The 23,484-nt window shown below is 46.8% G+C and overlaps 1 protein-coding gene across 5 annotated transcripts in view; it reads right to left on the bottom strand.

Moving 5' to 3' along the window:
• LOC142584565 (guanine nucleotide-binding protein G(i) subunit alpha-like) overlaps window positions 1-23,484 on the bottom strand; it is a 146,360-nt gene that overhangs the window by 34,128 nt on the left and 88,748 nt on the right. For all 5 annotated transcript variants that reach the window (XM_075694670.1, XM_075694668.1, XM_075694669.1 and 2 more), the window contains exon 5: window positions 4,547-4,675. In XM_075694670.1, coding sequence (XP_075550785.1) covers window positions 4,547-4,675 — 129 coding nt within the window. The remainder of the gene's footprint in view (window positions 1-4,546; window positions 4,676-23,484) is intronic.

Below are 23,484 nucleotides of genomic sequence, written 5' to 3'. Positions count from 1 at the left end.
TGTGGAGGATGGGATTTGCACCCGCTACCTTAGGTGTTAAGACGAAGTTAATTATGACACACTCAATTAAGGCACTAGAACCCACGACCTTTAGCGGGAGTAGGACCTGTGACCACTGATGTTAATTAGGGTGAAGTTAACTGGAACACAGTTGATTAAGGTAGAGTTAATTGAGGCCCTTGAAACCACAACCTTTGGTGGGAAAAAACAAGTAATAGGAAGTAACAATGCATTGGGATGAAAATGTGAAGTAATGTAATGAATGTCTCGTGAGCACGCAGGCTTTCACCTTCTTCCTCTTCAGCGCATGCTAAAGCGACTGCGACTTTTTTGGCTCAGGCTTGGTGGAATTTTCCACCAAGATGCCATTTTGGAGCAGGTTGGGGCAAAGAATTGCTTTTGGCACAACATAGTGCAATTGGTGTAGCTGTTCTACCACTGTACACACAGGGCAAATGGCTGGCTGAGAGGGCACAAACCAATATCGGAACAGGCATTGGTCAGTGCACTTGAATTGTGCTTTAGTGAAGCAATGAAAAGGACTAGTTGGTGAACGTTCATGATTATATTGCGCTTAGTGTTACACTGACAATTTTAAGTGAAAGACAGGACGTGGACATACGTAGCACCACGTACGTCCACGTCCTGTCCTTCACTTAAAATCATCAGTGTAACACTAAGTGCAACATAATCAATAATCGTGGTTGTAAATAACTTTTTACGGAATGCATACAAATTTTTACTACGCTTGCCACGGAAGTGCTTTCTCCGAAGGAGCGGCTGTACACAATCCTGTTTCCTGTTTTAAAGTGATCCAGCCACCCGTTCGATGCCTGAAAGTCGTCTATGCCCCGACGCAATGCCACAAAGTCAGCCTTTTCTTTTAGAATGGTGCCGTCAACGTTGATCGCAGAGCTCCGAGCTTGATGCAACCACTTGACAAGAACTTTTTTTTAACTTCTCATGGTGTCCTTTTGCCGCTTTCCGCTTGAGCCCGAACTTGTTGGCATTCTGTAATATCGCCGGGTAGTTTGCCAGGATAGTCTTAAGCAAAGATTCGGGTATCCTTTAAGGTCTCGGGCAATGCTGGCTTTCGTGGCTTCATTGTGCTTTTCCACTTCCTCAATAACATTCAGCTTATCGCGGAGCAACAGAACTGTCTGCTTTCGGGACATCGTGCATCGCGTTGCTCCACACAACTCAAAACCTCCGCTGAACGCTAGTCGCTAGGATTACGACGAAGAACACGTGCGATAAACCTAGGCCTCTTCGCGCTACCTTGTCAGCGATCTGCTTCCCCAATGCGACGAGAGGCGACGCCGTCGAGAAGAGAGGGAGAAAGTGATTGTGGAGAAGAAAAGGCGCTATTTCCGCACAGCGGGCGGCTGCTGGTGTGGGGGGACAGAAACGCTTCTCCAACGCGACGAAGTTGAGAAGAGAGGGAGAAAGTGATTGTGGAGAAGAAAAGGCGCTATTTCCGCACAGCGGGCGGCTGCTGGTGTGGGGGGACAGAAACGCTTCTCCAACGCGACGAAGTTGAGAAGAGAGGGAGAAAGTGATTGTGGAGAAGAAAAGGCGCTATTTCAGCACAGCGGGCGTTGCAGGCAGCTGCTGGTGCGGGGGGAGAGAAACACTTCCCCAATGCGACGAGAGGCGACGAAGTTGAGAAGAGAGGGAGAAAGTGATTGTGGAGAAGACAACGCGCTATTTCAGCACAGCGGGCGGCTGCTGGTGTCGGGGGAAACGCTTCCCCAACGCGACGAAGTTGAGAAGAGAGGGAAAAAGTGATTGTGGAGAAGAAAAGGCGCTATTTCAGCATAGCGGGCGTTGCGGGCAGCTGCTGGTGGGGGGGGGGGGAGAGAAGTGCTTCCCCAACGCGACGAGAGATGACGCTACCGAGAACAGAGGGAGGTAGTGATTGCGGAGAAGAAGAGGCGCTATTTCAGCACAGCAAGCGTCGCAGGCCGCTGCTGGGGGAGAGAGAAAACGAGGGTCGTCGTACAATGCGGGTCAGGCATAAAATTGCGTCGGATAACCGGGGTTTTTAATGCAGTGTTTCTATGGGGACTTCGCCGGGACTGCACTAACCCGTCGTAAAATGCAGGTCGTCACAAAACCGTTGGATGTATAACCGGGGTTCCACTGTATTTTGAACCTGAACATAACGAAGTGTGTTCCATACACACCTTCAATATAACGAAAATTGAGAGGTGCGAGCGCACCTCTCAAATAGTGCATTGTGCAACAGAGAGTGGCTGCTTAAGTGAGGCAGCTCGCTGTTGTATTCTATATAAAGCCCAAGCGTGATAAGACTATTGTGTGCCATATGTTGTGGGTGCAAGGCAAAGCATTAGAGGGTGAGCTGGGAAGGATAGTGCTTGCCTTCCCATGCAAGCGAGGGAAGAGGGCGGGGAAAGTAAGCACACGTCTCATCCTATAGCACAGTCATGGCTGTGCTATAGGATGAGCACAGCTATCACATGCTAAGTCAGGGTGAGCCGATATGGCTATGGTTTCATGCGGAACGTCCTTCCAGGCGTTTAGTGCCTGGAGGTCGCATAATCTCGAGTTTCGAACACCCACCGAAGTGACAGGCAGCTAAAGCAAAGCGTTCACTCTCCTCTGCCTGATAGCATTGCTTTATTGCAGGCAACACTATCAGCCGCGGCCAGCAGAGTGGACACAAAAGCTTCACTTCAGAACACCGGTGTGAAGATACAGTATTGCCAACACAGCATGAAACTATCTTTGGTCGCTGACTCTCAAGTACAACGAAACCACATTTCTTTCTCATTAAAAATCGTATTTTTTTTTATTGCCTATATATTCACAAAAAATTTTTTTATTGTGCAATTGCATGACAAGGTGACATATGTGAAGGCCTTCCTGCTATTAAACAGTTGTGCACTTGCCTGTCTTTTTTTTCTGGCGTGCATTGTCATTGTTGCGCTAATTTTCCTCGTCAGAAATGCAAGACCAACTAGCCCAACAACCCATTCATCTGAAGTCAAACCTCGTTATAACAAAAGGGGATATAACTGAGCAAGCAAAATTCCCTTTGAAATGCTCATGGTGCAGCAGATGCAATAATAGATTTAAAGAAGTAATTATGGCTCTCTATTAAACTTTGTTGCAATGTAATGACTTTTACTGTGTTGGTAAAATAATGAGCATTTCTAATTCTAGAAAAATTGAGCACAAACACCCCTGCAGATGCCTGCCTCTTGGTTTCGGGGATAAAAAAAAGATGATGCCATTGCACACTCTCTCGTTTCCAGGATGTGGTGCTTAGACCGATGCCTCGTGCCCAGCAAAAAATTTAGCAAGGAAATCATTTCCTCAATCAAAGCTCAACTCAAGTTCATGGACAACCCACACATTTCGGCTCTTCTGTGAGCAACTGCAGCATCCACTTTGCCAACGCCGCTTGAAACCAGAGCACACCACAAACAGTTTGACATGCTCATTTGTGCCTATTTGCCCGTCACCAATCAATTGTCCCTTACTACTGCTTCAACAGCTGCAATGAGCTGTGGCACCAGAACTCAATGAGCTTGCCTTGGTCAACGAGCATCTTGCAGGTGTCGCACACATAGTGCGTTTCTTTTGCACTCCCACATCTGCTGTGGCAAAACATGTGTCATCAAGCTTAGCGTTCATTCATCGGTGTGTTAAGAGATCGGGCTAGTTCGTATCTCATGGTCAACCTTCACAGCATGGAAACAAAGGATGTGACCAAACAATATACACTATGTTTCATTCATTGATGAGTAGCAATAAATTTTACTACTTCACTTATCAAAAGTTTAACAGAATGTTGTTCTTTTGTGCATGTCTGAAGTGGAGAGGCAATCTTTACACCAAGACTGACGTCTGATAAGGTGCACATTCCTTCCATGCACTGAACATTTTTTACTCTACTTGCAACAATGCAACAATGCTGTCGACTTAAAGGTCAGCACTAAAAAATGTTTGAATTTCATTATACTAGATTTATCTGACCAACATGCATCTAATTTTCATGGGTTCAACGTAAGAGAATAAAAGAGCATTTAAATGTAATGTGCACCCGATTTATAAAAGAAAAAATATGGCATGCTCTTAATGTTCGTGATCAGGAAAAAAACAAGACGAAGAATTTACCTTTACAGAAGGGAAACTTCTTTTAAAATAAAGTTTCATAATGAAAGCAGTGCATTTTTGTCACCATTTGCACTTCACTTGCCACAGAGAACAAGCCCACATATGGCGGTTGACAACAAAATGAATTCACAGCAACTTTCACAAAAATGTGCTGTCGGCTAGATGCTGCAAATGCCATGAACCCAGTTTTGGTTTTGTATATAACTGTAAGACGCAGACTTGTAACACTTGTTGGGCCCATGTTCTTCAAAAAAAGATGTGTGTTAGATTTGAGTAATTACTGTCAATTTACAGCTTTCACTTAACTGATCAACAATTCTTTCTTGTGTTATCATCACTTCCACCACAAGCAATGCAACAAAAACATTGTGCACCATACAAAGCCACCACAGGTCTCACTCACTTGAAGTGCAACTCTTTGAAGACAAAGTGCGTCTCAACGATGCCCGTTGTTTTGACTCTCGTTCGTAGCACATCTTGCTGTGTTGGTGTGTAGCTTGGCATTGAGATGCGGTCCAAAGCGTTCAGGTAGCTGTAGGTAGGAAGGAGATTGTAGTCAGTCATGCCACACTGCAGATCAAAGGCTTCTCTCCAATCGTGCTGTCTTTGCCATGCCATAGTTACGCAAATGAATCAGTAAATTGACTATCGAGTATCAATACATCTTTTCAAGCTAGTGATAATGTAAAAAAGACAATCAATAGTATTACTACTGACACCATTACAATATTTCGCATTGAAACTATTGGTAGTTTTGCAATTCTTGGCTAGTGATATCGTCAGAAATTTTGCACTGACTGTAGTAAATATGTCGCAGAGTTTGCTATGGTGTTTACATATGGTACATCACATGATTTTACATTATCAATAGTGCACTATCAATAGGCAGTTCAAAGTATTGTTGATATCAACAGAGCACTGTCAATAGTTGTTGCACTGAAGGTACTTCAACAATTATCGATATTACTATAGATAGCTTTGCATCACTAGTCGGCCGACTCTTGGCACTAATTTTGCCAGGCTAATACAGTCAATGTCAAATTTTTAAAAACTGGGCAGTCCGAAAAAGTGAATGCACGCCTTACACTGAACCCAAAGGCTCAAATCAATACAGGCATGTCCAAAATAGTTCCAAAGGCCTACTAGTACACTTATTAGCTGTATCAGCACTCGCACTGTGACAGGAGATGGCGGGTGCACATGCATATGATCAAGGAACACAGTGACTCGTGACAATGGCCCCTTTCCAACCTTGGTATGCATCACCAACGTGTCACGCATGTTTCACTGCATAACATTACTCCGTTGTGGCAAGCTGACTTTTGGGAAGCAGCCTTATGCAACGCTCAACCCTTGCCATACTTTCCATGCTTCAAAGCCATTTGGCGCATTGTGCATTAAGTTACCGCACTAAAAACTGCAAAGCCATGTACTTGAGTGCGTTTGGGCACGACGCCTTTGGAGCACAGCTTATTGACAATTTTAGGCAGCGCAGGAACACCAATGCGCCGCCTGACGAGTGTTATGTCGTATCCACATCTGTCATCACATTTTGCATGACTTGTGAAGATGGCACCGCTGACACACTGCTGCAGTTCCTGATCAATGATGACGAAATCGAGGAACTCGATGCTCGTAGGCAGCAACAGCGATTTATGTTTGTGATGCAAGCTGTTCGTGCTGCTATCGTAACTAGCCCACCAAACCAACTGTTCCTGCTCTGCAGTATGCCGACTGTACTAATCACTGCAGATCGCAGGAGGAAGGAGGGCGTTATGATTCGAGGCATTCTGAATTCAGTGTCAACCCACAGTCGCCAAAAATCAAACTCATTTATAATGAACATGACAGTTCAGTAGTTTGTTATGTGGACTTGCCTTTCAAAACATGAAAAAATTAACAACACTGTAGCTGGCATCTGCAGTTATGATTAGACATCACTTTGATGTGAAAATAGGATTTTCAGTACCTTAATTTTTGTTCCCGGCACTCGGAAGAGTGCCAGGAACTAGAATGGTGAACTCCATGCTAGTGTTCCGCCGTCACTGCCTCCGAGATAGGTGAACACGGGCGGAGTATGCTGTACTGCTTTGCCCTGATGAACGCTGGAGACTTGCCTTAAGAGCATGGCAGTTAGATGCAGAAGCATCTACTGCAAGTTTACATTAAAAGAGTCATCTAAAGAAGGAAATGTGACGACCTAGCCCTTTCGAAACAGAGCCTGGCCAGTCCTTGCCATTTTGAAACTATGACTGCATCCTTCGTAATTTTCTCTTCAAGAGTTTGGGATGCATTTTACTATCAGTGGGACATGAGTGGACTCTGCATACGATAGCAAAGCGTTCTCGCTGACTGGAAGTGCAAAGTACGTGGCATGCTGGCACATTGCAAAGATCTTTGCACAGATCCTCATTATTCCATTATAGCGTTTGGATCAAGACAACGTTAAGTAATCGCAGTGTTTTTACCGGAGGCGTATACAGAGCACCAAATACGACAACAGAGCAAATTCTTCAACTTTATGAATTCATGGATTTCAATTTTAAACAGGGTGACAATATTGTGCTTTTGGGTGATTTCAATCTTCCAGATATTGATTGGAACTCATATTTACCTGGTCAAACAAACGTGGCACCCAGTGAACAATTATTAGAATTAATATTCTGTTACAACGTTGTACAAGTCGTAAATGATTATACGTGGATTTGTGCATCAAGGTCTTCCATTCTAGACCTTTTTGTGTCTGATTGTCTAACTAGCTATATAAATGAATGTGAAGTTGGTGAAGGTTTAGCTGATCATAAAATGGTTATGCTTCCTTTTAACCTGTCTCCGCTCCCTTTGGATAAGGAATCACCGAAGGATATATTGAATTTGCATGCCACGGATGATGTTAGCATACTGGACTACCTTGAACATTCCTTTGATGAGTTCTCCACAATATACGAATCCAAGGCTAGTACGAGCTGCTTGTGGGGACACTTTTCGTCAGTGGTGGCTCATTGCATTGAACATTTTATTCCTAAATCAAACAAAAAAAGAAAGCATAAGAATCCACGGATAAACAGAAAAATAGTTCATTCAAAACGAAGAATCCAGAGGAAAAGGAAAGCATGTTCCAAAAATTCAAGCCCAGAAATGTTGAATACCTTACGACAAATGACGAAAGAACTTAACTGTCTTGTTCGGGATTCGAGGCATAAGTTCTATAACATAACACTGAAAAAGTTTATCTCAGATGAAGTTCTGGCGATATGTCAACCCATCAACTAAATCTTATTTACATGATCAAAATGTCACAAAGGAGTGCACAGAAGCTTCTAATTCTTTTTTTCTCTTCCGTATTCACCCGTGACGACGGATTGGTACCGATTTTGCCTGTTTATCCTGCCCATCCTTCGGCTGACAATGTGGTGAAGCAGGCGTCCTACACCTTCTTTTGCATATTAATGTTAAATAAAGTGTCGGTACAGACGGCATTCCCAATGAGTTTTTATACCGGCACGCTGAGAGGAAGGCTAAATACTAAACAATCATCTTTCAATCATCCATTAACCAAAGTTCGTTCCTAGAGCTTGGAAACACGCCAAAATTGTACCTATTTATAAAGGTGGCATCACGACAGACGTAGGAAACTACAGGCCCATTTCCCTTACAAGCACCAGCTCTCAGTTACTGGAGCACATTACTAGTGAACACCTTTCAAATTATCTGGAAACACATAATTTATTGTCACCAACTCAACATGGATTCCACAAGGGTCCGTCTACAATAACGCAACTTGTTGAATTAGTTCATAACCTCTCTGAAAAAATCAATGACCATGCACACATAATCTTATTTCTTTAGATTTCTCCGAAGCATTTGATAAAGTAACCACCAAAAATTGTTGAAAATTGATGCTTTCTTTAAAAATTCTAATATCACTAGCTGGTTCAAATCTTATCTTCAGTCACGAGAACAATACATCGAAATAGGTGGCTGTAAATCAAGTCTCCTACCAGTACTGTCAGGGGTACCTCAGGGCAGTGCAACTAGGGCCCCTCTTACTCCTAATAGTTATTAATGACCTTGCAAATCGTACAACTGTTCCACCACAATTATTTGTGGACAATTGTATGTTATACAATAGGATAATATCACTAAATGATCAACAGCAATTACAGGCTAGTTTACAAAAATTACGGAATGGTGTGGCCAATGGCAAATGATGCTGAACCGAGATAAACCTGTCTATGACCGTAACGAGAAAAAAGCTTATTCATGCTAACATCTACAAAATTCACAACACAGAAATGAAATTGGTAACTCAACATAAATACTTCGGTGTACTAATTACCGAAGGCCTCAAGTGGAACGCACACATAGATATGGTATGCAATAAAGTCAGTAGAGTGTTAAGGAGTCTCAGACAACTTACGCAGTGGTACACCTGAAATAAAAAAAAAACTGGCATTTAAGACCTTAATAAGGCCCATTATAAAATATGCAAAAATAGTAAGGGACCCACACACAGAAATAAATCGTCACAAATTAGATTGAGTACAGCTACATTCATATTACACAAATATCGCTATTATCACTTTCCTAGCGAATTGTACTGGAACGCAAATCATCCTGCTTTAGAAGTTAGGACAGCAGTGGACGGATTAAAATTTCTCTTCATCGCTCATAATAACCTTAAAATTAACGGGTCCGGCTTCTTCAAATTATCGCCCAACGCACACTTCTGACATAGACATAGCATGTATATCGCACCACCATTAACACGAAATGACACTTTTAAATATAGCTATTTACCTGGAGTAATTAAGGAATGGAACATGCTGCCTGATTCACTGGTTTCCTTTTTTTAAGTACCTTTCTAGACGAGCTGCAGACTTTGTTTGTTCAGGTTAAGAAGTGTTCTGATCCGCTAAATCAATAACACCTTGCTGTGGTCTCGATGAGTGCAATTGTGCTCGGATTATTACTTCTGTGAATATATGTGAAAAAGCAGTGCCTTTATTTGTATTATCATTATCTTCATTGTTGTGCATGTGATTCTTCATTGTATTGTAAATATTGTCTATCTCCATTCCTGGAATAACCCTTCGGGGGTTAACAGTATTGACACGTGTACTTGTCTTTATCAGGCGACACGTTTCACCGCCTAACAAATGTTATCGGACAGCGCAGGACGCGCTTGCATGTGTCGGAAGTTTCTGGAATGTTATCGATGGTTCCATCCGCTGTCTGTTGTCGGCAAACCTTGTGTGATTTGATTGCATGTATGCGCGACACGAATGGTGTAGAATTTTGTGGAAGGCATGCGGGTCCCAGCGATTACTCTGGAACATTCGACGACTGATGTATAAAAGCCGACGCGCTTGACCCGTTGATCAGGTTTTCGACGACCGCCGACCGTGTTCGCCGCTATCGTAGTGCTATCAGTGTAGCCTGTTTTGTGGGCACAGGTTCGCCCAATAAAAGTTAGTTTTGTCGTTCACAAAATTGCTACTGTGTTCTTCAATGTCACCACCACGTGACATCTGGTGGAGGTGCTTTACGTTCATGTACCGGACGCCCCCAGCAAGCCATAATCCAAGCCCGGATCGCAAAGACAACACGAACGTCGTCCCGAACACCGAGAAAGCCGCCGGCTACAGCAGCTGCCCCTAGAACACGGTGTTCTACCAGATACAACCAAGAAGACAGTCCAAGAAGATCGTCCAGAAATGACCAAAAGGACATCACCAATGGCAGCCGCAGCGGCCCCAATAATTCTTCAGCAGCCCAGGGAACCACAGACATTCCGCGGTTCCATATTTGAGGACCCGGAAAGCTGGGAAAGCGACCTCAAGCTGCGACATGTCTATTTCGCATTGGAAGATGCCGCCAGGATGTGGTTCGAGAATCGAGAAGCCACCTTGACAACATGGTACCTGTTCCGAAGCGGCTTCCTGCAAACATTTACAAGCGCCGTGTGAAAAGAGCGAGCCCAAGCTCTACTGGAGACCAGAGCACAACTGCCGAATGAGAGGATCGCGATCTTCACTGAGGAAATGAGCCGTCTGTTTCGCCACGCCGTCCCGCAAATGTCCGAGGAGAAGAAAGACCGCTTACTGCTGCGTGGTGTAAAGGAAGAACTTTTCGCCGGAATGGTAAGAAGCCCACCGAAGACCGTCGATGAGTTTCTTCGTGAGGCGACGAGCATCGAGAAGACACTGGATTTGCAGAACCGGCAATTCGGCCGCCGCACCAAGCCAATAAGCTACGCCGGAGTTCAATCAATGGCCACCGACGACCTGCGCAAGACCATCAGGGCAGTCGTATGAGAGGAGCTTCAAAGAATCTTCCCTTCATCGCCACCTCAAGTGGCCTCAATCGCCGAAATTGTCAAAGAAAAAGGCCAGCGATCGCTCAGAGTTCCCGAGGTGCAACCACAATCATCGCAGCCCCAGCCAGAAGCGATGACCTACGCCGCCGTCGCCCGCCGTCAAGGTCCCCCTCCACGACCGCGCCAGGGCCCTGTAACGTTGCAATTCCGTCGACCACCACGCCGCCGCCGCCAGCACGCCCACCCGTCGCCCAGTGCAGCTACCCGAGGAAGACAGACGTTTGGCGCGCTCCTGACCACCGCCCGCTGTGCTACCACTGCGGCGAAGCCGGCCATGTGTACCGCCAATGCCCATAACCCGACCTGGGATTGCGAGGGTTCGCCGTCAATGCACCGCGCTCTCGGGAAGGTGAACGCCCTCGTGACATCGCCGACTACCTCGCCGCTACTCAGTGGAGCCCTCGACGGCTGTCCCGGTCGCCGTCACCAGGCCGCTACCTGTCGCTGCAGGGCCGTCCATACACTGGCCCAGCACGGAGCCGCTCTGCGAGCCCATATCCGGAAAACTAAAAGCAGCAACCGATGGAGGTGCGGTTGCTGTTCGTCGAACTGACGAAGAGCCTCCGTCGCCGCTGAATACGCTGAAAATCCCGTCTAGACAACACGTCAACGAGACGCCGCTATCCTGACGTAGTCTGGAAGCAAAGAATACGCCGACGAAAGACAACGTCACGTATCAGCCACAGGCCAACGCGACGCAGCAGTGATCCGACGCCAAGACCTAACTGCAACGCAAGACAAAGAACCACCGACCTCGACGTGCTTCTCAACGGCCACGCAGTCACCGCCTCAGTAGGCACAGGAGCCAATTACTCCGTCATGAGTGGACCCATCGCCGACCAGTTGAAGAAAGTTAAGACTGCATGGGAAGGCCCTCAAATTCGGACCGCTGGAGGACACCTCATCACGCCAACTGGAATCTGCACGGCAAGAACTACCATTCATGACCGGACTTACCCTGCCCCCTTCGTTATCCTCCAACAGTCTTCACGAGACGTCATCCTCGGTATGGACTTCCTTAACCAACATGGCACAATCATCGACCTGAAGTCGAAGTCAATAACGCTGTCAGAAGATAAAGTGATACCGCCGGAGAGCCCTCGTAGTCACCACGCCTTGAGTGTGCTCGAAGATCAAGTGAGCATCCCGCCTCGCTCCAGCGTTGTTATTTCGGTCGGCACCGAAACACCCGCTAACGTAGAAGGCGTCATCAAAGGCGACCAACGTCTACTGCTTGATCACAAAATTTGCGTCGCAAGAGGAATCGTTCGACTGCACGGAGGAAACACGAAATTGTTGCTGACAAACTTCAGCCAGGAGTTCAAGCACATCAACAAGGACACGACGATCGCATACATCGAGGAAATTCTGGAAACCAGCAGTGCATTTGTCTTCTCGAATTCTGTTGCATCTACCCCGACGGCCGTAGTTCCCGAGCCACACCTTGACATAAATCCAAGTCTCCCCATGATTGAACAAGAACAGCTCAGAAGTCTACTTCGACGAAACAAAGAGTGCTTTTCGACGTTGTCAAGGATTCGACAACCAGTTTCAAAGCATCGCATAATAACCGAAGAGTGTGCTCAACCACTCCGCCAGAGCCCTTATCGACTCTCTACGCGAGAATGTGAAGCTATAAGGCACCAAGTCGTCGAAATGCTGCGTGACGACATCATTCAGCCGTCAAAAAGCCCGTGGGCATGTGCTGTAGTCTTTGTGAAGAAAAATGAGGGAACCTTACGTTTCTGCATCGATTAGCGTCGTCTGAATAAGATCACGAAGAAGGACGTATAACCCCTCCCACAGATATAGGACGCATTGGATCGACTGCAACGCTAAATACTTCTCGTCGATGGACCTCTGTGATGTGTGGTGCGCGACGTGGTGCGGGGCTCGGGACGGTCGAGAGCAGACGACGCGGAGTGCACGCGCGCCGAGCTGGAAGGAGGAAGAACGACGACGCCGAAGAGCGCCCGGCACGTGAACGCGCGGCGCAGGAAAGACAACAAAAGGGAAAAAGCAACCAATTAGAAAAGACCACGGGGCGTCGGGCAGCCAATCAGGAAATGCCAAATCGGCCAGACCACGACCAAAAGCGTGGTGCGCTGGCAGAACGGGGGCGACACGCAAGAGGACACGCAGGGAGACGCCGGGGAGACGCCAGGAGAGTCCCAGGAAACGACGGCAGGAGGAGGCCAACCACCGGAGCGGGTGTTGAAGACTGGCCGTCCGGTTCCGGACCCGAGCCCACCAGGACTTCACCCGCCCGGGGCCTCCTGCCAACCTGTTCCTGTGCGTCGCCCGTCTACCTGAGCGTGCCGTCGGCTCCTCAAGGCCGGTGAGCTTTTGCGCCAGTGGGCAGGACGGGAACAGTCTGGCTTCGGGCCCGAGTTCTACGCCAGCTGCCCGGCCAGAACGCCACCCCCGTCTGCCGTGCCGCCTGCTGCCCGAGGCCGGCGTTCGAGCTTCGGTGCCCGTGGGCGAGAGGGGAGCAGTCGGGCTACGGGCCCGAGCTCTCTGCCCGGCCAGAACGCCGCCGCCGTCCACTCCTGCCACAAGCCGCCAGCGTTACCTCGCCTCGCCAGAGCTGGCGCGCTCCCGGAGCCCGGTCGGTCAACCTACGCCGCGACCTTTGGTGAGACCGGCGCCACTCCTTCTGCCAGCTTGTCGCCGCGTTGCTGCGTCGAGACTGCGACGCGTCCCCGCCCTCGTGGCAAGCCCGGACTCGCGCCCTCGTTAACCTCGTGCAAGCCCTATCTATGTGTTCTTTACCGCAATGTCCGCTTGAGTGTGTATTTTGAAGCATGCTTTCTATTTTCTTTCTGTTTGCTTTATTCTTTTTTGTTTGATTAAAAGTCTGTGTGTGCGTCCAAACCAACGGCTTTGTCCTCAATTGGGTTCTCGGAGGCTCCGCCTAAGAGAACCAACCGAACCATTGAGAACACGAACCTTTGCCCATAAGTGGGTCATCACAACCTCAAGTCTGGCTATTGGCAAATAGAAGTCGACGAAAGAGACCGCGAAAAGACCGCCTTCATCACTCCAGATGGCTTCTACAAGTTCAAGGTTATGCCATTTCGACTGTGCTCGGCGCCTGCAACGTTCCAGCGCGTGATGGACACGGTTTCAGCAGGATTGAAGTGGCAGACCTGTGTTGTTTACTTGGATGACGACGTTGTCTTCGCCGGTAATTTCGACAATCTGCTTAGGCAGCTTGCAACAGTACCAGAGGCCATCAGGTCTTACTCTGAAGCCGGAAAAGTGCCGCTTCACTTACGGCGAGCTTCTGTTTCTAGGCCACGTCATCAGCAAATCTGGAGTCCGCACAGACCCGCAGAAGACAGCTGCCATCGCAAAGTTCCCGCAGCCCACCGACAAGAAGGCAGTGCGTAGATTCCTTGGCATGCATGCCTACTACAGGCGTTTTGTCAAGGACTTCTCACGCATCGTGGAGCTGCTAACGCATCTAACCAAATGTGATGTCGATTTCAAGTGGGAAACGCTGCAGGCCGATGCATTTCAAGAATTCAAAGGACGCATGCAGTCGCCGCCGGTACTTGCACACTTCAACGAGAACGCCGATACCAAAATATACACTGACGCCAGTAGCCTAGGCCTAGGTGCAGTCCTAGTCCTGAGGAAAGACGGACTTGAACAGGTGATATCTTATGCTAGCCGGTCGCTGTCAAAAGTGGAAGGCAATTATTCTATGATTGAAAAGGAATGCCTCGCCATCATTTGGACTACAGCAAAATTCCGCCCTTACCTATATGGGAGGCCATTCAAAGTGGTCAGTGATTACTTTGAATGGCCTCGAAGTCTTCCGCCTGGTTCGGCGGAAGACTTCGCCGAACAGCAATGAGGAGACCCGGAGCTAAAATCCCTAGTCGAGCATTTGGAAGGGCACACTGACGTTGTCCCTAGGGCATTTAAGCGTGGATTGTCTTCGTTCACGCTTCAAAACCACCTACTCGTGAAGAAGAACTTCTTACCAGTCCGCGCCAACTACCTTCTTGTTGTTCCATCGGCGCTGCGTCCAGAAGTACTGCATGCCCTACATGACGATCCGACCGCTGGGCACCTTGGTTTCTCCCGGACACTATCGTGGATACAAGAAAGGTATTACTGGCCTCGTCTGACCGCCGACGTCAGCCGTTACGTCAAGACATGCCGAGACTGTCAGCGACGCAAGATTACCCAGCGGGATTACTATAGCCGATCAAGCCTCCTTACCGACCTTTTCAGCAGATCGGGATGGACTTGTTAGGACCGTTTCCGACATCAACTTTCGGCAATAAGTGGATCATCGTGGCGACGGACTATCTCACCCACTTCACTGAAACTAAAGCTCTACCAAGAGGCAGCGCAGCCGAAGTGGCGAAATTTTTCGTCGAGAACATCCTGCTGCGACATGGTGCTCTAAATGTCCTCATCACAGACAGAGGAACGGCTTTTAAAGCAGAGCTCACCCAAGCCATTCTGCAATACAGCCAGACAAGCCACAGGAGGACAACTGCCTACCATCCGCAGACAAATGGTCTCACGGAGCGCCTGAGCAAGACCCTCGCCGACATGCTAGCAATGTACGTTGACGTCGAGCACAAGACATGGGATGTGGTCCTGCCGTACGTAACATTCACTTTCAACACAGCAGTGCAAGAAACAACACAGATCATGCCATTTAAGCTGGTTTACGGCAGGAACCCAACTACGATGCTCGACACCATGCTGCCGCACATCACTGACAAGGAAAATCTTGACGTCGCTACCTATCTCCAGCGCGCTGAAGAAGCTCGACAGCTCGCCCGCCTACGGATCAAGAACCAGCAGCGTATCGACAGCCAACACTACAACTTCCGACGACGCTTCGTCGAGTACCAGCCCGGCAACCATGTTTGGGTATGGACCCCGATACGAGGACTGAGTGAGAAACTATTGCGATGCTATTTCAGACCTTACAAAGCAATGTCATCTGACGTATTGGCGCACTGAATTATGAGGTCATGCCAGACGGCATTTCGCATTCACAGCGGCGCCGCGCACGATCTGAAGTGGTCCACGTGGTGCACCTTAAACCCTTTTACGGATGCTGACAAACTTCCTTATTTTGTTGTTTTCTTTCCTATGAGTGCTTTCCTTTATTACTTTCGTTTGTTTGCAGCATCGGGTCGATGCTTTTTAAGAGGGGGGCATTGACACGTGTACTTGTCTTTATCGGGCGACACGTTTTACCGCCTAACAAATGTTAGCGGACAGCGCGGACGCGCTTGCATGTAGCGGAAGTTTCTGGAATGTTATCGATGGTTCCGTCCGGTCTGTTGTCGCTGAACCTTGTGTAATTTGATTGCATGCATGCACAACGCGAATGGCGTAGAACTTTGTGGAAGGCATGCGGGTCCCAGCGATTACTCTGGAACATTCGACGACTGATGTATAAAAGCTGACGCGCTTGACCCGTTGATCAGGTTTTCGACGATCGCCAACCGTGTTCACCGCTTTCGTTGTGCTATAAGTGTCGCCTGTTTTGTGGGCACAGGTTCGCCCAATAAAAGTTAGTTTTGTCGTTCACAGTATTGCTACTGTGTTCTTCAACGTCACCACCACGTGACAGTATCAACAAACAAACAAACAAATCTTGCTGTTGTGGCTGCAGCATCGGCCAGACGCGCGCTGAGAGCTAGTTTCTTTTACCTTGTTTCAGCCGAAAAAGTGTGAATTATGAAAGGTAGAATGCCATTGTGAACTATTATCAGCAACAAGGCAAGCAAAGGTTGATGAATCGTAACTGCCGACTCTGTAACTTTGCAGGGCAGTGGCATGTCACGGGACATTCCAGTCAACTCGGACCCTGTGAATAGCGACAGCAACGCTTGAGCGGCAGTTGGTTCAAATTTGACCAAAGTGTACAAATAGCGCAGGTAACATAATGAGCGCGGTGCTGCATGGAGAACAGTGCAAGAATGAGAGTGCTGCCTCTGTAGCTGCCGAGATTGTGTGCATGCATAATGAACTCCATGCTATTATGCCGCCGTCATTGCCTCCAAGATTGGAGGCCACAGCCGCAGTATGCTGTACTGCTTCGCCCTGAAGCACACTGGAGACATGCCTTAAGAGAACGGTTACCCTAGCATGGTTTCAAGCGAGCAACTTCCCTCTCCGCTTCTGGAACCCACACACAGCCCTCGCTCATCCCGAACCTTCGTTGCGATCAGACTGAAGTGGGGGAGGGTGTGTGTGTGCCCAGTTCCGTTGCGCTTCTGTCGTGCTTCGAAACTGTTTGTGCACCCTCCTTTTACAAGACTGTTTGAAGTGTTTGTTGTAACAGTATGGCATTTTTGAAAATGTTTGTCATATCTGGACACAGTTTCAATAGGCAGGGTCGAAAAATCGTACATGCCGTCAAATTGTGTCATCACCGATACGCAGTTAGAACTGGGATCATTATAAGCGGGTTCGACTATATATTTGTTTACACACTAGTGCCTCTGACAACCAGAGATTGCGCAGCCATGCCACGTTTCATGCTAAGGAGTGCGAATGCGAAATCAAACGGCACACACAATGCGTCAACTGTGTGCCTTGAAAGTGCAAGGAAACACGTTACCTTGCCAGTAGCCATAGCCCATATGAGCTCCCGCACATCATCTCCTAGGCTGAAGCGTGCAGAGCGCACTCTCTCATTGTGTACACGAAGTCCCTTTTGGTTATTAAGGTGCTGCTTCTTGTGCATTGGAACTGTGCCAGTCTTGCATGTCATTTACTTGAGCTGTCGCCTTTGTTATGCAATGTGTCCGGGCCAAATTGGCCCTGTCAGAGGCTAGCTTTCCAAGTTCCAGTTCAATTACTAGTTATGCCGCACATGGAAACTAAAGTATTCCGACATTTCCAAACAAAAGCACCATGCTATATATCGCACACGAAATACCATCGTTCGTGCTGCCAGTTCAAGACCTTCACAGCAGTGCATTGGAGGCCACTGCTGTACAAATGTGGTTGGGAAACCGAAGCCTCTGCAGGGAATCCGTATATGTGAGCTTTGTAGGAAGGTCTCGATGGGAGGAATTGTAAGAGACCTCTGCAGCCACTGCCCCACTCTGAAGACTCGAGGCCTTCATTTGCAAGCTTTGTGCCTTCCGAATAACATGATCAAACTAACTCATAGCTCAAACTAGCTCATAGCTACGACAATCATGGAACAGTTCTCGAACAAGTTCATCATCATCATCAGCCTGGTTACGCCCACTGCAGGGCAAAGGCCTCTCCCATACTTCTCCAACAACCCCGGTCATGTACTAATTGTGGCCATGCCATGCCTGCAAACTTCTTAATCTCATCCGCCCGCCTAACTTTCTGTCGCCCCCTGCTACGCTTCCCTTCCCTTGGGATCCAGTCCGTAACCCTTAATGACTATCGGTTATCTTCTCTCCTCATTACATGTCCTGCCCATGTCCATTTCTTTTTCTTGATTTCAACTAAGATGTAATTAACTCGCGTTTGTTCCCTCACCCAATCTGCTCTTTTCTTATGTTGACGAGCGTACTTAGGTGTCATGATAACCTCACGACGAATGGTCAAAACATGTCTGCTCAAATGGCAAAAAAAAAAAAAAAAAAAAACTGGGACACTTAAAACACACGTTACGCAGTTCCTTCACTACATTACATTTAAAGGCCTACAAATTTATAGTTAGAGCTTCTTTGGAATATACCAGTACTGTATGGGACTGGCACACAGTAGTCAATGTAGATGAAATTCAAGTGAAAGGACAGGCTGCTCAGTTTAGTTATAACCATTTTAAATGACGAGATTCCCCAACCTCTATGTTGGCATTGCCAAATCTTGAGTTCTTGTTGGAGCTTAGAAATGCTGCCAGGGTAAAATTATTTCATTCCCTTTATTTTTCAAAATTAGATATTCATCTAGAGGATTTGATGGTTAAAGACTCGAATAGGCTGCGCAGTCATGACTTGTTTGGATGCCCAAACATGCACAAATTCTCCCTTTTTCCACGGACATAGCCGATTGGAATTCCTTGCTTCCCAATTCACTCTCACTCAGATCTGATGTTTAAGTTGTTTGGCCTAACTTAATTCCATTTATTGCGTATTACCTGCCATTGTTAACCCCCATTAATTTGTGTTTTACTATCCTCTTACTGTATGCATTAATGCCATATACAATTTTTTTTACTGTATTTGTGTATTCCTCAACGCTCTGTAATCCCTCCTGCTCGTGGAAAGCAAATTGTTAGTCCTTTAAACAATACAGGAGTCAGTGACTTGACACAACACTCAGTGGGCAACCTAGTGTCATCAATGACAAGTAATGATAGAATGGGCACCGACCATCCTCCCGTCTTTGTCAACATTGCTGGATTTCGAACCACTGGATGAGGATCCTGGCAAGTGTCGCATTAGGATATGTACAGGGACAGTCCAAGCGAATCTACGACACCCATTTCCGGATATGCTGCATAGCAAAATAATGGCCAAGCTGTCCTACTTCCCCACCCTGAACGCAAAACTTAAATATATGTGCTGCCCGCAGAAAAGTAGAATGAAGGCTGATAAGGACGAAGGGCGACACACCAATGAAGGCTATATACAGTTTACTTTTGTTAATTCAACCTTGACAGGATTAGTCAGTATTTGTCCAATTCTAACACCCCGAAATCAAATATGTGCCATCTTACAATTTGTTCAAGGTAGAAAGCTAGTGTAGAGATAACATTGATGCAGAAATACCAGGAATTTCAGAGAACACTTTCATAACTGCTTGAAGGTTGCCTGTGGCAGATAGCACAATTCTATTTCATGAGGTGGTCTGCTCGAAGCGGCGGACACACTTGAAAAAAAATTCATAATTGACTCATTAACAAAGATTCACTAATTAACTTTTTAATTACCTCATGGCCCACATTGTAGATTACAAATTCTAGCTATATAGTCCTCAAGGCGGATCTACTTGGAACAAATTCTCAGGATGACACTAGTTTCGAGATGCTAATTCCCATGCATTTCTCTGCAAAGTTTGGGAATTAGCTCGGAACTGGTGTCATCTTGAAAATTAATTCCAAGTGGATCCACCTTGAGAACTCCACAGCTAGTATTTGTAAACTGCAATATGGGCCATAAGGTAATTAGTTAAAAAGTTTGTAGGAACAGAAGGCCCACAAAGAATTGCCGTTTATTAAATAGATGACTGCGCAAATGTTGCGGCTGCCATCGCCGAGCCTATATGCTAGTCCAGTCTCTTCTTTCACCGCTGGGCTCTGTGAGTACTGTCTACTCTATGGCTCCCCCCTAGCGATGAAGGCACTGCCATTGAGTGGTTTAAGTTGTGGAGATGGCACTGCCAGAGTGTAGATAAGCTGGCTTCAAGCGGTCGATGGAAACTGTCTCTTCGCGTCTGTTGACAAGAAGTGTGAAAAACTTGGAGTCACACTTGAGGACTTTGAAGGGACCATTGTAAGGAGCTTGTAAAGGAGCGCAAGTAGCGTTGTGATGGATAAATACGTGACTGCTATGAAGTAAAGATGGGCTCGTGTAAACATTTCTGCGGTGGTTACGAAGCGGCGGTGGAATAACAGAGGCCACTGCAATGCGAAGGCGGTCGGCGTAGGACTGTAAGTCAGCAGATGACGGTTCCGAGGCAAAGGACTCACTACGTATGCAAAGTGCCGTGCCAAAAACAGGTTCTGTTGAGGAACACTTTGCATATGCTTTCAGAGCTGTGCAAAGACCTAGTAGAACCAAAGGCAGGCGCGTTCTGTCCATGGAATCATGGAGTCATGGGCACGAAGTGCTGCTTTTAGTTGATTATGGGAGCATTCTACCATGTCACTGGAACTTGGGTGATAAGCTGTCATTCGTATGTGCGTTACACCCAGAAGATGGGAGAGAGCTTGAAAGAGGGACGAGTCAGCTTGTCTTCCTCAGTCTGTCGTTATGGTGTGTGGCACGCGGCAACAAGAAATCCAGGTACTTAAGTTGGCCTTGGCTACAAACTCTGCAGTAATGTGAAAGAGTGGCATTACTTCAGGCCAGTGTGTGAAGCCGTCGATGCAAGTGAGTATGTATCATTGGTTTGAGGACGGTGGCAGCGGACAGCGGCGTAGCCAGAAATGTCGTTTGGGGACACCGTTCGGGGGGGGGGGGGCTCACATTGCAGCTCGGCCTCCTCCTCATAGAATTTGTCAAAGGATCAAATGCATGAATAATAGCTGCATTGCCACTGCGAAAGATGCTGCAAATGAACTCTTGAACGCTACGCACTGTGAAGACAAGTAAAATACATATTTTTTTTTTTCATAAAACAATACACTCATGTGTCTGAAAAATTGTGTCTAAAATAACTAGTATAACTGCTTCCATGTTTTTTGCCATTTTAATAAGTAAAGAAAATATCACACGAACTTTAGAAATATATCAGCTCGAAAGCAGCAAAGCAGTGCATGCCACTGATATGAAAAACATAAAGGCCCTGAAATGAACAAATGGAGGACAAATATTTTAATGAAACTTTGTAAGTCAAGAACCCTGTTTATATTTTTGTACATATGCAAGGGGCCAGGGGAAATCTCAATGACGCCGTTCTTTGTTCCACTGTATTGCGCAGGAGCAGCTCTCACCGCGTACTGTAACTGCACCGAAATTATAGTCGCAAAACAGCACATATAAAAAGCAGGAGTTTTTCAAAACATACGAGGGCGAGTCAAATGAAAGTGAGCCAATATGAATATATGACAAACGGGGTACTTTATTTAAAAGTAGTCTCCACGACCATTTAGACATTTGTCGCACTGACTAGAGTTGCGTCATTGCAGTCTCATAAAACTCCTTGGGCTGCTGCTTCAAAAAGTCTGTAACTGACTCTTTTACGTCAATGTCCAAAACTAATCTGGTTCCCTTGAGATGTTTTTTTCAATTGTCCCAAAATGAGGAAGTCGCAAGGCGACAGGTCTGGGCTATATGGCGGAGTTGCAGCATTTCCAACTTGAACTTCGCCAGTTTTGTATTAACCACATCGGCAACACAGGCACGGGCGTTGTCGTGGAGCAAGGTGACTCCATTCGTCAATTTTCCATGTAGTTTGTTCTTGACTGCAATGTGCAACCGATAGCCGATCCGGTGTTTCACAATATCGGAAACAATTGATCGTCTCTCCAGGTTTAGCAAATTCTATCAGTAATGGCCCTTGACGATAGGAAAAAAAAATCAACACCTTTCCGGCGAAAATGACGGCCTTTGCTTTTTTAGGGGGTGGGGGGGGGGGTGAATTCAAATGTTTCTATTGTAAGCTTTCCCGTCGTGTAGTAGTGCCACCATGATTCATTCCCGGTCACAAGTGAAGACAAGAAGTCACCCTAATTGTGATACCGGATAAGATGAGTCAAATTTAACAGGGATAAGCGGGCTAGTTGGTGGTCGTTATTGGAATGCATCATGTAACCGCACAAAAACAAGGGACAAAGAAGGAACACACAAGACAGGCGCATGTCTTGTGTGTTCCTTCTTTGTCCCTTGTTTTTGTGCGGTAACATGATGCATTCCAAGATGAGCCAAAGCAGTCCCGAAATTCTCCGTTTTCTGACGGAGGTTCAAAATCTTGGACGTCCATTGCACACACAAGAGCCGATAACTGAGATGTTAATGAATTATGGTGTGAAGCAAACCGTGACTGATGTTCACATGCTATGCCAGTTCATCGATGCTTGTCCTCCGTTCTTGTCCAATCAGCTTATCAACCTTTGCAATTGTGTTGGAGGTGATTGCATGATTGGAGGCTTTGGTCCAGTCTTGGATCGTCTTCGCAACTTCCACGTCCTCCTTTGAATAATTTGCTCCAACGCTTCGCCGTGGCCAGTGAAATGTAATATTCAACGTACACGGCAGCCATACGGCGGTGACCAATTTCTTTTTGGGAAACACATTCAGCTGTCAAGAACCTCATGACACCGCATTGTTCAACTTTTGGAGCATCCATAATGTCACGCAATCATGTTCAACCTAGTGTATGAGAGCATTAAAGAACCTTTATCCTCACACTTGTGTGTCACTTTTGTAAATGAGAGATGCCTGTGTTCTATGCGCATGATTCACAGATAATGAACAGAACCATTAGTTCGCGGGGTTGGTTGGCTCACTTTCATTTGACTCGCCCTCGTACATTAGAAATGCGAAGATACAATGGAATATACAAATCCAAAGATACAGCTTGATAAAGGGCAAAAAAGTGTCACTGGAAACAAAGTTCACTGCACGCACAAACAAAACCTTGCAATAAGGTATTGGAAGTAAGGTATCACTGCCAAAGTGACGCCATTGCCGTCACTTTGGCAGTGACGGAGACGGCGTGCAGACGCTGAATACTCAAGCGCATTTATTTTTGCAGTTGGCAGCCTGGCTTCTTTCTGGAGTGCTGGAAAAGGCCTTCTGTCACGCCAACGACACATCCTCGATTTCCTGGCCTGTGAGGCAACACTGCATTCGCACCACTTCCAGCATCGTCAGTGACGCCATCTGATACAAGAGTTAAGAAACTTGGGATTTCCGCGAGGAGTGGGCGTTGTTTTCGTGCAGCGAGCATCACTTCGGCAGTGACGGCGATGGCGTGTGGACGCTGAATACTCAAGCGCATTTATTTTTGCAGGTTAGTAGTTATTTCTTTGTCTCTTGTAAACGGCGTCATCGCATTGCTGTCGCTGTTGCTGCCGAGTGAGTTGTGGTTTGTTGGTTGTAGTTGGAATCAGGCTGTCGTTCGATTGTCCTGGCTGAGTTACTAAGCACTAAAATGGGGGACCGTAACACAGGACCACTAAATGAGGTCACTAGGGCTCTTGCAGAGAAACCTTCGAGTAGCATCAAAGAAGTTGTGAAAGTATTAAATGAACAAGTAGCTAAGCTGGATGTGTTTGCCTCTGGTATGATGACTAATGTAGAAAAAATGGGGAGCTCCAATAC

Source organism: Dermacentor variabilis, chromosome 6 (assembly GCF_050947875.1).
Source record: "Dermacentor variabilis isolate Ectoservices chromosome 6, ASM5094787v1, whole genome shotgun sequence".
Taxonomy (NCBI): domain Eukaryota; kingdom Metazoa; phylum Arthropoda; class Arachnida; order Ixodida; family Ixodidae; genus Dermacentor; species Dermacentor variabilis.
This window is presented reverse-complemented; position numbering and strand designations above follow the sequence as displayed.